At 45.9% G+C, this 17,816-nt stretch overlaps 1 protein-coding gene across 1 annotated transcript in view; it reads right to left on the bottom strand.

Annotated features, from left to right (window-relative positions):
* Positions 1-17,816, bottom strand: part of LOC128693515 (uncharacterized) — a 61,921-nt gene that overhangs the window by 29,191 nt on the left and 14,914 nt on the right. Inside the window, exons 7-12 of the mRNA XM_053783228.2 lie at positions 17,724-17,816; positions 16,929-17,096; positions 15,172-15,286; positions 5,090-5,253; positions 4,006-4,101; positions 1,313-1,408 (exon numbers count right to left, since the gene is read on the bottom strand). The exon at positions 17,724-17,816 is cut by the window's right edge and continues 68 nt beyond it. Coding sequence (XP_053639203.1) covers positions 1,313-1,408; positions 4,006-4,101; positions 5,090-5,253; positions 15,172-15,286; positions 16,929-17,096; positions 17,724-17,816 — 732 coding nt within the window. The remainder of the gene's footprint in view (positions 1-1,312; positions 1,409-4,005; positions 4,102-5,089; positions 5,254-15,171; positions 15,287-16,928; positions 17,097-17,723) is intronic.

Below are 17,816 nucleotides of genomic sequence, written 5' to 3'. Positions count from 1 at the left end.
TTCAACCAACCTTCCTTCAACCAACCTTCCTTCAACCAACCTTCCTTCAACCAACCTTCCTTCAATCAACCTTCCTTCAACCAACCTTCCTTCAACCAACCTTCCTTCAATCAACCTTCCTTCAATCAACCTTCCTTCAACTAACCTTCCTTCAACCAACCTTCCTTCAACCAACCTTCCTTCAACCAACCTTCCTTCAATCAACCTTCCTTCAATCAACCTTCCTTCAACTAACCTTCCTTCAACCAACCTTCCTTCAATCAACCTTCCTTCAACCAACCTTCCTTCAACCAACCTTCCTTCAACCAACCTTCCTTCAACCAACCTTCCTTCAATCAACCTTCCTTCAACCAACCTTCCTTCAACCAACCTTCCTTCAATCAACCTTCCTTCAACCAACCTTCCTTCAACCAACCTTCCTTCAACCAACCTTCCTTCAACCAACCTTCCTTCAACCAACCTTCCTTCAACCAACCTTCCTTCAACCAACCTTCCTTCAATCAACCTTCCTTCAACCAACCTTCCTTCAACCAACCTTCCTTCAATCAACCTTCCTTCAACCAACCTTCCTTCAATCAACCTTCCTTCAATCAACCACCCTTGTGTTTATCACTAATGATATTATTATATTCACTTCACAAACAGGTAAGAAACAGGTACCACAATTTGCCACAACAGAAGACAACAGTGGAAATAAAACAACGAACATTATCCCAAATTATCCATAATTTCTAGGCGACGTTTTTACCCGTTGCTTCAAGTAAATACACATCAAGATATATATATGTCGTGCCGAATAGGTAAAACTTGCTATTTTGGCTTAAATAGCAACGCTCTTCTTGCTAAATAAGGCAAGCGAAAATTTGTATATGCCATAAATTCACAAAAATCATTCTGAACCTAACGAAAAAAATATATTTAATTCCGTTTGTTTATTATTAAATTATTGTAAACGTATCCACAATACATTTAGTTGGATTAGGCTAAATTAAACGGCACTTGTTATAATAAGGTTAGGTTAGTTTTCTAAGGTTCTTTTGGCACAAAAATATCTTTAAACGTATAAGAGAAATTTTTAGAAAGGACTTAATTTTAAATGAGTTCTTGCTTAGTGACCATAACAAGAATCCGCATCAGTGCCTCAGGAATTAATTAAACCCAGTTCTTCCCGCTCATGTATTTGTCTAATCCCTTTTTAATCATATTGTAGAAATCGATTTATCAAAATAAAATAACTTTGTCTCATAAGGTAGGTAAAAATTGCCGTACCTACAATTAGTAATTAAAAGGTAAAAGTCTTGATTAAGCTTACCTCTGTCATATATCTCTCCAGCTTAATGGGGACCTTGTCAGTAGTGGTAATGACAGGCACTGTGGGCGCCGACCCCTGCAAGTCACTGGTCATAGGCTGGATACAAGAGAAATTATTATTATTATTATTATAATAATAATAATAATAATAATAATAATAATTATTATTATTATTATTATTATTATTATTATTATTATTATTATTATTATTATTATTATTATTATTATTATTATTATTATTATTATTATTATAATAATAATAATTATTATTATTATTATTATTGTTATTATTATTCTTATTATTGTTAATATTATGTTATTATCATGGGGGAGTGCTAAACCCATAAGGATCACACGGCTCCTAGAGACTGGGAGGTAATAAGGGATAATCCAAGGATAGCCTGAAATCTTTAGACATATCATTGCTTAGTTAATCTTAAGTTTATTTTAAGCCTACCCAAAATGCTCTGCATACAAGGGGCTTTTGGCATGTACTCCCAAATCACTATATTTCTTTGCACAACTATGTATCATGTGCAAATAAAAATAAATAAATAAATAAATAAGGATTCCTTAAAGAAATAAGCCACACAGAGTGTGGCTTATTTTAATTTGGGGTTCCTAAAGGTCTTTACTACCAGATAGTATATCATCACTGCTAATGTGTAGCCCTGAGTATTGTGTATTGTACCTCGTGGACAGGTTGGTAGTGTCCTCGTCTCACACGCTGAAGGACCTATAATCGCTCCCCAGCACGAGTGAAACGCTGTACATGTTCACCTAGCAGTAAGTAGGCACCTGGATGTTAGTCACCTTACACCTGCTGTTCTTGTTCACCTAGCAGTATGTGGGTACCTAGGTGTTAGTCACCTTAAACCTGCTGTCCCTGTTCACCTAGCAGCAAGTAGCTACCTGGGCGATAGTGGACTGGTGTAGGTGGCATCCTGGGGGACAAAACTTAAGGACTACAGTGGAAATAAGACAGACAGTCCTCGATAACACACTGACTTTCCTGGGTTATCTTGCGTGGGTAATCCTCCAGGGTTAAAAATCCATACAAAATCCTAATAATAGTAATACACCAATATGCAAGAGTTTCCCCTTAAAGGCTGGATAACATAGAAAACATACTCTAGTGATATCAAATCAAAGAAAACGTTAAATAATCAATGACTAACTAAACTATTCTCGTTACCTGTTACCATTCTGGGTTATTTACTACCCTATTACTTAATCCAAGGAATGATAAAAGACGGGAGAATGACTGATAAAATCCTGTATATGGAGAGAATGTATATAATGATCATCCTATTTTCTACAGTGTATTTTTCAAGTGGAAAGAAGAGAAATGTTGTAATAACTTTGGAAGGTTTTAAGTAAGTGGTTTTTAAGTCGGAAAGTTAGCCACTCAGTATAACCCAATAAAGTCAGTGCGTCATGGAGGACTGTTCGTTTTATTGCCACTGTGGTCTTTTAATCTTGTCCCCCAGGATGCCACCCACAACAGTCTACTAACACCCAGGTACCTAGTTTCTGCTCGATGAAGAGGAACGGCAGGTATAAAATGATTAACACCAGATACCTACTTAGTACTAGGTGAACAGGGACAGCAGGCGTAAGGATACATGTCCAATATTTCCACCCGTGCCGGGGACTGAATCACGGACACTCAGTGTGTGAAGCAAGTGCGTTGCCAACCGAGCAACAGTGACTTTATTCCTCTCCCCCAGGATGCCACTCACAACAATTAACCAACACTAGGTAACAGTATTCACCAAAAACTGATATGTTATACAATAAGAAGAGAATATCTCTTTGATTTTCTCCTACTCAAATATTCTGCACATATTCTCTCGTCTCCTTTATACCACATTGTTCTTACAGTCTAAGATTATTATCTCAGCTCATTTGCAGGCTCCTCGCAAAGCGCAAAAGAGCCAATAACCTCCTGAGTGCCTAATTATCTCTAGGTAAACAGGGGCAACAGGTGTAAGAATTAGGAGGTGCTTGTTGAATATATTTATGAAGCAGGTGACTTAAAAGGGCACTGTTTAACAGTGGCCTGGTGGCTAAAGCTCCCGCTTCACACACGGAGGGCCCGGGTTCGATTCCCGGCGGATGGAAACATTTCGACACGTTTCCTTACACCTGTTGTCCTGTTCACCTAGCAGCAAATAGGTACCTGGGTGTTAGTCGACTGGTGTGGGTCGCATCCTGGGGGACAAGATTAAGGACCCCAATGGAAATAAGTTAGACAGTCCTCGATGATGCACTGACTTTCTTGGGTTATCCTGGGTGGCTAACCCTCCGGGGTTAAAAATCCGAACGAAATCTTATCTTATCTTATCTTCTGGATGGGGGCCCTTAATTTTAGACCCTTGTATTATAAGTAATTTTTTTTACAATGTTCCCGAGGACCTACAGATATTATAAACACATAAAATATATGTTATGTATATTTAACCTACAGGAGAACGTATGACACATTTCGCCCACAGTGGGAAAATAACAAGTACATGATAAAATCCCACTATGTGCGAAACAAAGTCCGGTTAAAAGATTTCCCTTGTTAAATTTAACTTGACCTAACAAACCTAACTTAGCTTAATCCATCCAAACATTAATGGTCTTGATGGTGGAGAGGCTTCAAGCCTAGCCTACCCATTAGATAATAATACCAAAGGATGTACTCACAGAGGCGAAATACCAGACGTAGGTTTCGTTAATTTTGAATAGTTGGTTCTTCTTAATACCAACCCAGACGTCAGCTCTCATACCTCGCTCCCAGTGCTGTCACAACCAACAGTGTAATTAACAAACAGGTATATCAAAATGTTTTTCTCGCTGGGTTACCTTAAAGAACGATACATCCTTTTCCATCTTAAAATACCTAACGCAAGCTATGCCGAAATTTTTCAGCTTGTTAGGTAAATTAAGATGAAGTATATTACTTTAATTTGGGTTCGGTTAGGTTGCTGAAAATAATTAAAGTGCCAAAAATGAATTAATTGATTTTCTTGAAGGATGGACAGAGTTACTGATCTTCAGGTGACTGTATGAATAATTATATATAACAATGAAAATTAGACACATGCGCAACATCTGGGTATCTTTATTGTAGACGTTTCGCCCTCCAGTGGCTTTATCAATACAGATTCTAGGACATAATAATTGGAAGACAGTAGAACTGTGTACAAAAGATAAGGTAATCAGTCCCTCAGAACTCCAAGGTTGAGGGAATCATTACCTCATCTTTCGTACATAGTTCTCCTGTCTTCCAATTATCACGTCCTTGAATTTGTGCTGATAAAGCCACTGGAGGGCGAAACGTCTACAATAAAGATACCCAGATGTTTCACATGTGTTTAATTCTTCATGTTATCGGTATTATATACGAATCATGTACATATATAACAATATATATTTACAAAACAAAAGTCACTAATTCAAGAGATTTTATCTCGTAGACTAAATTAGTGTGTCAGTTGTCACTGCCTGCAAGCATGCAGTGAGAATCATCAACCGTATACATGTGCCAGAATGCAGTGAAGCAGTAAATTCATGCACCAGAAATAGTGGTCACTGTTATACAGTGAGATGGTCTAGTTAGAACAACTTCTGTCTGGTGGTCACTGAACAATGGTCCTCCTCCCGGGTAAGATTGAGAAATGTACATAATTATGCTCCAGAATGGATTGAACTATGGTTAATTGCTCATATACAGTGATGCAGGAGGAAGAAGCAGTGATAACGGTGAACGAAACAGTGAAGGACTCACAGCGCCGTTGTACTGCATTTCCTGGTCCATCTCCTCGAAGTTCCAAGGACTCTGCATGGAGACGGTGCCGTCAGAATCAACCTTGACGTCCGCCCAGGTGATGTTGTTCTCAATCTTGTTGACGGAGCAGAAGCTGAGTCTCTTCCTTATGACGTAGGCGAGACCTGTCCAAGGACCAGAGGAGGTACGTGATGGTAACTGTGGCTATTGTCCACCACTAACACCACCAACCAGTGTTGCTACTGTCCACCACTAACACCACCAACCAGTGTTGCTACTGTCCACCACTAACACCACCAACCAGTGTTGCTACTGTCCACCACTAACACCACCAACCAGTGTTGCTACTGTCCACCCCTAACACCACCAACCAGTGTTGCTACTATCCACCACTAACACCACCAACCAGTGTTGCTACTATCCACCACTAACACCACCAACCAGTGTTGCTACTGTCCACCACTAACACCACCAACCAGTGTTGCTACTATCCACCCCTAACACCACCAACCAGTGTTGCTACTATCCACCACTAACACCACCAACCAGTGTTGCTACTGTCCACCACTAACACCACCAACCAGTGTTGCTGCTATCCACCACTAACACCACCAACCAGTGTTGCTACTGTATACCACTAACACCATCAACCAGTGTTGCTACTATCTACCATTAACACCACCAACCAGTGTTGCTACTATCCACCACTAACACCACCAACCAGTGTTGCTACTATCCACCACTAACACCACCAACCAGTGTTGCTACTGTCCACCACTAACACCACCAACCAGTGTTGCTACTATCCACCCCTAACACCACCAACCAGTGTTGCTACTATCCACCACTAACACCACCAACCAGTGTTGCTACTGTCCACCACTAACACCACCAACCAGTGTTGCTGCTATCCACCACTAACACCACCAACCAGTGTTGCTACTGTATACCACTAACACCATCAACCAGTGTTGCTACTATCTACCATTAACACCACCAACCAGTGTTGCTACTATCCACCACTAACACCACCAACCAGTGTTGCTACTATCCACCACTAACACCACCAACCAGTGTTGCTACTATCCACCACTAACACCACCAACCAGTGTTGCTACTATCCACCACTAACACCACCAACCAGTGTTGCTACTATCCACCACTAACACCACCAACCAGTGTTGCTACTGTCCACCATTAACACCACCAACCAGTGTTGCTACTGTCCACCACTAACACCATCAACCAGTGTTGCTGCTATCCACCACTAACACCACCAACCAGTGTTGCTACTGTCCACCACTAACACCACCAACCAGTGTTGCTACTGTCCACCACTAACACCACCAACCAGTGTTGCTACTATCCACCACTAACACCACCAACCAGTGTTGCTACTGTCCACCACTAACACCACCAACCAGTGTTGCTACTATCCACCCCTAACACCACCAACCAGTGTTGCTACTATCCACCACTAACACCACCAACCAGTGTTGCGACTGTCCACCACTAACACCACCAACCAGTGTTGCTGCTATCCACCACTAACACCACCAACCAGTGTTGCTACTGTATACCACTAACACCATCAACCAGTGTTGCTACTATCTACCATTAACACCACCAACCAGTGTTGCTACTATCCACCACTAACACCACCAACCAGTGTTGCTACTATCCACCACTAACACCACCAACCAGTGTTGCTACTGTCCACCACTAACACCATCAACCAGTGTTGCTGCTATCCACCACTAACACCACCAACTAGTGTTGCTACTGTCCACCACTAACACCACCAACCAGTGTTGCTACTATCCACCACTAACACCACCAACCAGTGTTGCTACTGTCCACCACTAACACCACCAACCAGTGTTGCTACTATCCACCACTAACACCACCAACCAGTGTTGCTACTGTCCACCACTAACACCACCAACCAGTGTTGCTACTGTCCACCACTAACACCACCAACCAGTGTTGCTACTATCCACCACTAACACCACCAAACAGTGTTGCTACTATCCACCACTAACACCACCAACCAGTGTTGCTACTATCCACCACTAACACCACCAACCAGTGTTGCTACTGTCCACCACTAACACCACCAACCAGTGTTGCTGCTATCCACCACTAACACCACCAACCAGTGTTGCTACTGTATACCACTAACACCATCAACCAGTGTTGCTACTATCCACCACTAACACCACCAACCAGTGTTGCTACTATCCACCCCTAACACCACCAACCAGTGTTGCTACTATCCACCATTAACACCACCAACCAGTGTTGCTACTATCCACCACTAACACCACCAACCAGTGTTGCTACTATCCACCACTAACACCACCAACCAGTGTTGCTACTATCCACCACTAACACCACCAACCAGTGTTGCTACTATCCACCACTAACACCACCAACCAGTGTTGCTACTGTCCACCATTAACACCACCAACCAGTGTTGCTACTGTCCACCACTAACACCATCAACCAGTGTTGCTGCTATCCACCACTAACACCACCAACTAGTGTTGCTACTATCCACCACTAACACCACCAACCAGTGTTGCTACTATCCACCATTAACACCACCAACCAGTGTTGCTACTATCCACCACTAACACCACCAACCAGTGTTGCTACTGTCCACCACTAACACCACCAACCAGTGTTGCTACTATCCACCACTAACACCACCAACCAGTGTTGCTACTATCCACCACTAACACCACCAACCAGTGTTGCTACTGTCCACCATTAACACCACCAACCAGTGTTGCTACTGTCCACCACTAACACCATCAACCAGTGTTGCTGCTATCCACCACTAACACCACCAACCAGTGTTGCTACTGTCCACCACTAACACCACCAACCAGTGTTGCTACTGTCCACCACTAACACCATCAACCAGTGTTGCTGCTATCCACCACTAACACCACCAACTAGTGTTGCTACTATCCACCACTAACACCACCAACCAGTGTTGCTACTATCCACCATTAACACCACCAACCAGTGTTGCTACTATCCACCACTAACACCACCAACCAGTGTTGCTACTATCCACCACTAACACCACCAACCAGTGTTGCTACTGTCCACCACTAACACCACCAACCAGTGTTGCTACTATCCACCCCTAACACCACCAACCAGTGTTGCTACTATCCACCACTAACACCACCAACCAGTGTTGCGACTGTCCACCACTAACACCACCAACCAGTGTTGCTGCTATCCAACACTAACACCACCAACCAGTGTTGCTACTGTATACCACTAACACCATCAACCAGTGTTGCTACTATCTACCATTAACACCACCAACCAGTGTTGCTACTATCCACCACTAACACCACCAACCAGTGTTGCTACTATCCACCACTAACACCACCAACCAGTGTTGCTACTGTCCACCACTAACACCATCAACCAGTGTTGCTGCTATCCACCACTAACACCACCAACTAGTGTTGCTACTGTCCACCACTAACACCACCAACCAGTGTTGCTACTATCCACCACTAACACCACCAACCAGTGTTGCTACTGTCCACCACTAACACCACCAACCAGTGTTGCTACTATCCACCACTAACACCACCAACCAGTGTTGCTACTGTCCACCACTAACACCACCAACCAGTGTTGCTACTGTCCACCACTAACACCACCAACCAGTGTTGCTACTATCCACCACTAACACCACCAAACAGTGTTGCTACTATCCACCACTAACACCACCAACCAGTGTTGCTACTATCCACCACTAACACCACCAACCAGTGTTGCTACTGTCCACCACTAACACCACCAACCAGTGTTGCTGCTATCCACCACTAACACCACCAACCAGTGTTGCTACTGTATACCACTAACACCATCAACCAGTGTTGCTACTATCCACCACTAACACCACCAACCAGTGTTGCTACTATCCACCCCTAACACCACCAACCAGTGTTGCTACTATCCACCATTAACACCACCAACCAGTGTTGCTACTATCCACCACTAACACCACCAACCAGTGTTGCTACTATCCACCACTAACACCACCAACCAGTGTTGCTACTATCCACCACTAACACCACCAACCAGTGTTGCTACTATCCACCACTAACACCACCAACCAGTGTTGCTACTGTCCACCATTAACACCACCAACCAGTGTTGCTACTGTCCACCACTAACACCATCAACCAGTGTTGCTGCTATCCACCACTAACACCACCAACTAGTGTTGCTACTATCCACCACTAACACCACCAACCAGTGTTGCTACTATCCACCATTAACACCACCAACCAGTGTTGCTACTATCCACCACTAACACCACCAACCAGTGTTGCTACTGTCCACCACTAACACCACCAACCAGTGTTGCTACTATCCACCACTAACACCATTAACCAGTGTTGCTACTATCCACCACTAACACCACCAACCAGTGTTGCTACTGTCCACCACTAACACCACCAACCAGTGTTGCTACTATCCACCACTAGCACCACCAACCAGTGTTGCTACTATCCACCACTAACTCCACCAACCAGTGTTGCTACTGTCCACCACTAACACCACCAACCAGTGTTGCTACTGTCCACCACTAACACCACCAACCAGTGTTGCTACTGTCCACCACTAACACCACCAACCAGTGTTGCTGCTATCCACTAACACCACCAACCAGTGTTGCTACTGTCCACCACTAACACCACCAACCAGTGTTGCTGCTATCCACTAACACCACCAACCAGTGTTGCTACTGTCCACCACTAACACCACCAACCAGTGTTGCTACTGTCCACCACTAACACCACCAACCAGTGTTGCTACTATCCACCACTAACACCACCAAACAGTGTTGCTACTATCCACCACTAACACCACCAACCAGTGTTGCTACTATCCACCACTAACACCACCAACCAGTGTTGCTACTGTCCACCACTAACACCACCAACCAGTGTTGCTGCTATCCACCACTAACACCACCAACCAGTGTTGCTACTGTATACCACTAACACCATCAACCAGTGTTGCTACTATCCACCACTAACACCACCAACCAGTGTTGCTACTATCCACCCCTAACACCACCAACCAGTGTTGCTACTATCCACCATTAACACCACCAACCAGTGTTGCTACTATCCACCACTAACACCACCAACCAGTGTTGCTACTATCCACCACTAACACCACCAACCAGTGTTGCTACTATCCACCACTAACACCACCAACCAGTGTTGCTACTATCCACCACTAACACCACCAACCAGTGTTGCTACTGTCCACCATTAACACCACCAACCAGTGTTGCTACTGTCCACCACTAACACCATCAACCAGTGTTGCTGCTATCCACCACTAACACCACCAACTAGTGTTGCTACTATCCACCACTAACACCACCAACCAGTGTTGCTACTATCCACCACTAACACCACCAACCAGTGTTGCTACTGTCCACCACTAACACCACCAACCAGTGTTGCTACTATCCACCCCTAACACCACCAACCAGTGTTGCTACTATCCACCACTAACACCACCAACCAGTGTTGCGACTGTCCACCACTAACACCACCAACCAGTGTTGCTGCTATCCAACACTAACACCACCAACCAGTGTTGCTACTGTATACCACTAACACCATCAACCAGTGTTGCTACTATCTACCATTAACACCACCAACCAGTGTTGCTACTATCCACCACTAACACCACCAACCAGTGTTGCTACTATCCACCACTAACACCACCAACCAGTGTTGCTACTGTCCACCACTAACACCATCAACCAGTGTTGCTGCTATCCACCACTAACACCACCAACTAGTGTTGCTACTGTCCACCACTAACACCACCAACCAGTGTTGCTACTATCCACCACTAACACCACCAACCAGTGTTGCTACTGTCCACCACTAACACCACCAACCAGTGTTGCTACTATCCACCACTAACACCACCAACCAGTGTTGCTACTGTCCACCACTAACACCACCAACCAGTGTTGCTACTGTCCACCACTAACACCACCAACCAGTGTTGCTACTATCCACCACTAACACCACCAAACAGTGTTGCTACTATCCACCACTAACACCACCAACCAGTGTTGCTACTATCCACCACTAACACCACCAACCAGTGTTGCTACTGTCCACCACTAACACCACCAACCAGTGTTGCTGCTATCCACCACTAACACCACCAACCAGTGTTGCTACTGTATACCACTAACACCATCAACCAGTGTTGCTACTATCCACCACTAACACCACCAACCAGTGTTGCTACTATCCACCCCTAACACCACCAACCAGTGTTGCTACTATCCACCATTAACACCACCAACCAGTGTTGCTACTATCCACCACTAACACCACCAACCAGTGTTGCTACTATCCACCACTAACACCACCAACCAGTGTTGCTACTATCCACCACTAACACCACCAACCAGTGTTGCTACTATCCACCACTAACACCACCAACCAGTGTTGCTACTGTCCACCATTAACACCACCAACCAGTGTTGCTACTGTCCACCACTAACACCATCAACCAGTGTTGCTGCTATCCACCACTAACACCACCAACTAGTGTTGCTACTATCCACCACTAACACCACCAACCAGTGTTGCTACTATCCACCATTAACACCACCAACCAGTGTTGCTACTATCCACCACTAACACCACCAACCAGTGTTGCTACTGTCCACCACTAACACCACCAACCAGTGTTGCTACTATCCACCACTAACACCATTAACCAGTGTTGCTACTATCCACCACTAACACCACCAACCAGTGTTGCTACTGTCCACCACTAACACCACCAACCAGTGTTGCTACTATCCACCACTAGCACCACCAACCAGTGTTGCTACTATCCACCACTAACTCCACCAACCAGTGTTGCTACTGTCCACCACTAACACCACCAACCAGTGTTGCTACTGTCCACCACTAACACCACCAACCAGTGTTGCTACTGTCCACCACTAACACCACCAACCAGTGTTGCTGCTATCCACTAACACCACCAACCAGTGTTGCTACTGTCCACCACTAACACCACCAACCAGTGTTGCTGCTATCCACTAACACCACCAACCAGTGTTGCTACTGTCCACCACTAACACCACCAACCAGTGTTGCTACTGTCCACCACTAACACCACCAACCAGTGTTGCTACTATCCACCACTAACACCACCAAACAGTGTTGCTACTATCCACCACTAACACCACCAACCAGTGTTGCTACTATCCACCACTAACACCACCAACCAGTGTTGCTACTGTCCACCACTAACACCACCAACCAGTGTTGCTGCTATCCACCACTAACACCACCAACCAGTGTTGCTACTGTATACCACTAACACCATCAACCAGTGTTGCTACTATCCACCACTAACACCACCAACCAGTGTTGCTACTATCCACCCCTAACACCACCAACCAGTGTTGCTACTATCCACCATTAACACCACCAACCAGTGTTGCTACTATCCACCACTAACACCACCAACCAGTGTTGCTACTATCCACCACTAACACCACCAACCAGTGTTGCTACTATCCACCACTAACACCACCAACCAGTGTTGCTACTATCCACCACTAACACCACCAACCAGTGTTGCTACTGTCCACCATTAACACCACCAACCAGTGTTGCTACTGTCCACCACTAACACCATCAACCAGTGTTGCTGCTATCCACCACTAACACCACCAACTAGTGTTGCTACTATCCACCACTAACACCACCAACCAGTGTTGCTACTATCCACCATTAACACCACCAACCAGTGTTGCTACTATCCACCACTAACACCACCAACCAGTGTTGCTACTGTCCACCACTAACACCACCAACCAGTGTTGCTACTATCCACCACTAACACCACCAACCAGTGTTGCTACTGTCCACCATTAACACCACCAACCAGTGTTGCTACTGTCCACCACTAACACCATCAACCAGTGTTGCTGCTATCCACCACTAACACCACCAACTAGTGTTGCTACTATCCACCACTAACACCACCAACCAGTGTTGCTACTATCCACCATTAACACCACCAACCAGTGTTGCTACTATCCACCACTAACACCACCAACCAGTGTTGCTACTGTCCACCACTAACACCACCAACCAGTGTTGCTACTATCCACCACTAACACCACCAACCAGTGTTGCTACTATCCACCACTAACACCACCAACCAGTGTTGCTACTGTCCACCACTATCACCACCAACCAGTGTTGCTACTATCCACCACTAACACCACCAACCAGTGTTGCTACTATCCACCACTAACTCCACCAACCAGTGTTGCTACTGTCCACCACTAACACCACCAACCAGTGTTGCTACTGTCCACCACTAACACCACCAACCAGTGTTGCTACTGTCCACCACTAACACCACCAACCAGTGTTGCTGCTATCCACTAACACCACCAACCAGTGTTGCTACTGTCCACCACTAACACCACCAACCAGTGTTGCTGCTATCCACTAACACCACCAACCAGTGTTGCTACTATCCACCACTAGCACCACCAACCAGTGTTGCTGCTATCCACTAACACCACCAACCAGTGTTGCTACTGTCCACAACTAACAGCCCGCTAACACTTGACACACTTCAAGGTGGCCACAGCAGCAGGGCCACACTAGAGCCATATTCACCTGCAGGGTCACACTCACCAGCAGGGTCGCACCAGCAGGATCGCACCAGCAGGGCCACGCTCACCAGCAGAGTCACACTCACCAGCAGAGTCACACTCACCAGCAGGGTCACAGTCACCAGCAGGGTCACACTCACCAGCAGGGTAACAGACACCAGCAGGGACACACTCACCAGTAGGGTCACACCAGCAGGATCACTTTCATCAGCAGGGTCACAGTCACCATCAGGGCCACACCAGCAGAGTCACACTCACCAGCAAGGTCACATTCACCAGCAGGGTCACACCAGCAGGGCCACACTCACCAGCAGGATCACACCAGTAGGGTCACATTTACCAGCAGGGTCACATTCACCAGCAGGGTCACACTCACCAGCAGGGTCACACTCACCAGCAGGGTAACAGTCACCAGCAAGGACACACTCACCAGTGTGGTCACACTCATCAGCAGGGTCACAGTCACCAGCAGGGTCACAGTCACCAGCAGGGTCACACTCACCAGCAGGGTCACACTCACCAGCAGGGTCACACTCACCAGCAGGGTCACACCAGCAGAGTCACACCAGAAGGGCCACACCAACAGGGTCACACTCACCAGCAGGGTCACACCAGCAGGGTCACACTCACCAGCAGGGTCACACTCACCAGCAGGGTCACACCAGCAGGGTCACACCAGCAACGTCACACCAGCAGGGTCACATCAGCAGGATCACACCAACATGGTCACGTTCACCAGCAGGGTCACACCAGCAGGATCACACCAACATGGTCACACTCACCAGCAGGGTCACAGTCACCAGCAGGGTCACACTCACCAGCAGGGTCACACTCACCAGCAGGGTTACAGTCACCAGCAGGGTCACACCAGCAGGGTCACACCAGCAGGGTCACACCATCAGGGTCAAACCAGCAGGGTCACACTCACCAGCAGGGTTACAGTCACCAGCAGGGTCACACCAGCAGGGTCACACCAACAGGGTCACACCAGCAGGGTCACACCAGCAGGGTCACAGTCACCAGCAGGGTCACAATCACCAGCAGGGTCACCCCAGCAGGGTCACACCAGCAGGGTCACACCAGCAGGGTCACACTCACCAGCAGGGTCACACCAGCAGGGTCACACTCACCAGCAGGGTCACACCAGCAGGGTCACACCAGCAGGGTCACACCAGCAGGGTCACACCAGCAGGGTCACATCAGCAGGATCACACCAACATGGTCACGTTCACCAGCAGGGTCACACCAGTAGGGTCACACCAGCAGGGTCACACCAGCAGGGTCACACCAGCAGGGTCACACCAGCAGGGTCACACCAGCAGGGTCACACCAGCAGGGTCACACTTACCTTGGTTAAACTCATGGATGACGGTGGTGTAGTTCTCATAACGTCTTGTGCTGTTGAAGACGGTGATGGGAACAAACTCTTTCTTGGTGATTTTCATCGTCCAGTCATACCACACCTGCCAGAGTTAGACCAAGACACGTGTTCAGGGGGGTGTGGGTAGGTAGCACACGTGTTCTGGGGTGTGTGGGTAGGTAGCACACGTGTTCTGGGGTGTGTGGGTAGGTAGCACACGTGTTCTGGGGTGTGTGGGTAGGTAACACACGTGTTCAGGGGTGTGTGGGTAGGTAGCACACGTGTTCAGGGGTGTGTGGATAGGTAACACACGGGTTCAATTGTGTGATGAAAAAAGGGATACCTACTTAGAGGTAAATGGTAAACAAGAGAATTCTTAACACCTATTTTACGTTAACCAGAGCTTAGGTAAGTGTGTATACACCTGTTTATGACATCAATTAATCGTGTATGAGGTTGGCGGAAGGTGAGGTCACTTCCGTAATGACATCAAGGTGACAAACCACCTAAGGTTATGAACACTAAGGCACAATTCCATGACTGGAACAATACACAAAGTCACAATGTGACTGTGAATGGTCCGAGACGGACCGAAGCATCGTCGTAAGCTCCTCTCTCCTATGCGCGAGTTATCTGTTTATTAAGGATATGATTGGTAGTACACGGACTGTCTTATACAGTTGATCATGACCCTGAACGTTTCTTCGTCAGCCATGAAAAAGATTCTCATCATGAATTGGTTTCTGGTATTGATTCTGGGAGGCCACTGAGGTGCTAGTCAGACTGCAGTGGAACGCTGATGCATCTCTCACCTGGTCGTTTTAAGAACTAGATTGCCTCAGTTATTCAGCAAAATAGAAATGATGACAGCTATGTTTCGATTCGTCGTAGACTATTATTAAGTCACAGGTGAGAAAATTATGGAAGAGAAATATAAAGAAAGGGAGGTCAAAGCGGATGGTCAGGTCAAATCACCTTTATTCTTGAAGATCAGAGTATTTGACGAGACTCAGAAATGTCAAGTGGCTACCAAAAGAAAATCTGAACTAAAAAAATATCTATTTCAGTATGGATGTGATTCTTACCTTCGTGGGGTAGAGGATGCTGTGGCTTATCTTCGTGGGGTAGAGGATGCTGTGGCTTATCTTCGTGGGGTAGAGGATGCTGTGGCTTATCTTCGTGGGGTAGAGGATGCTGTGGCTTATCTTCGTGGGGTAGAGGATGCTGTGGCTTATCTTCGTGGGGTAGAGGATGCTGTGGCTTACCTTCGTGGGGTAGAGGATGCTGTGACTTACCTTCGTGGGGTAGAGGATGCTGTGACTTACCTTCGTGGGGTAGAGGATGCTGTGACTTACCTTCGTGGGGTAGAGGATGCTCTGGCTTACCTTCGTGGGGTAGAGGATGCTCTGGCTTACCTTCGTGGGGTAGAGGATGCTCTGGTTTACCTTCGTGGGGTAAAGGATGCTGTGACTTACCTTCGTGGGGTACAGGATGCTCTGGCTTACCTTCGTGGGGTAGAGGATGCTGTGGCTTACCTTCGTGGGGTAGAGGATGCTGTGACTTACCTTCGTGGGGTAGAGGATGCTGTGACTTACCTTCGTGGGGTAGAGGATGCGGTGACTTACCTTCGTGGGGTAGAGGATGCTGTGACTTACCTTCGTGGGATAGAGGATGCTGTGACTTACCTTCGTGGGGTAGAGGATGCTATGACTTACCTTCGTGGGGTAGAGGATGCTATGACTTACCTTCGTGGGGTAGAGGAGGCTGAACTTGAAAGGTGTGGTCTGGTTATCACCGTCTGGGAAGGCAATATCCACACTAACCACTACTTCTGTGTTGTAGAAGAAGAAGGGAACTGCCTGGGGAGGGTCTATGTAAGTCTTCCGGCCAGCGCAGTAAACATTAGCCGGAGGCTGTGTAAGTGAGAGAGAGAGAAAGACTTTTGTAATGATGCACAGGTGAGAGAGAGAGAGAGATACTTGTAATGATGCTCAGGTGAGAAAGAGAGAGAGAGAGAGAGAGAGAGAGAGAGAGAGAGAGAGAGAGAGAGAGAGAGAGAGAGAGAGAGAGAGAGAGAGAGAGATACACAGGCCCGGAGTGAAAAAACATCTATAGGGATTTGTAGGTGTGACGGATCCCTTAAGGGATCCATGTGGGTGGTGGTGGATGGCTTTTGATCCAAAGAACTGAAGCTACATTTTCCTTCCTTGGATCAAACCTGATCACCTCCCATTCCCCAGGCACTTTATTACCTCTACAGATTTAATCTTCCCCTCTAAGTATAATAATAATGATAATAATAATAATGGCAATAATGATAATGATAATAATAATAATAATAGTAATAACAATAATAATGATAATAATCATTAATAATAATTAATAATAACACTAATAATAACTAATAATAATAATAATAATAATAATAATAATAATAATAATAATAATAACAATAATAATAATAATAATAATAATAATAATAATAATAATAATAATAATAATAATAATAATAGTAATAATAATAATAATAATGAAGTCACCTCCAGTTCGTCTCGTGATGGCACCCAGTCTCGTCTGAAGTCAAAGAAGTCATAACGTACCATGACCTCCTGGACGGAGGCACCGTTGTACTT

Source organism: Cherax quadricarinatus, unplaced genomic scaffold (assembly GCF_038502225.1).
Source record: "Cherax quadricarinatus isolate ZL_2023a unplaced genomic scaffold, ASM3850222v1 Contig237, whole genome shotgun sequence".
Classification (NCBI taxonomy): Eukaryota; Metazoa; Arthropoda; class Malacostraca; order Decapoda; family Parastacidae; genus Cherax; species Cherax quadricarinatus.
The sequence above is the reverse complement of the archived record's forward strand: the minus strand, read 5'-3'. Positions and strand labels throughout refer to the sequence as shown.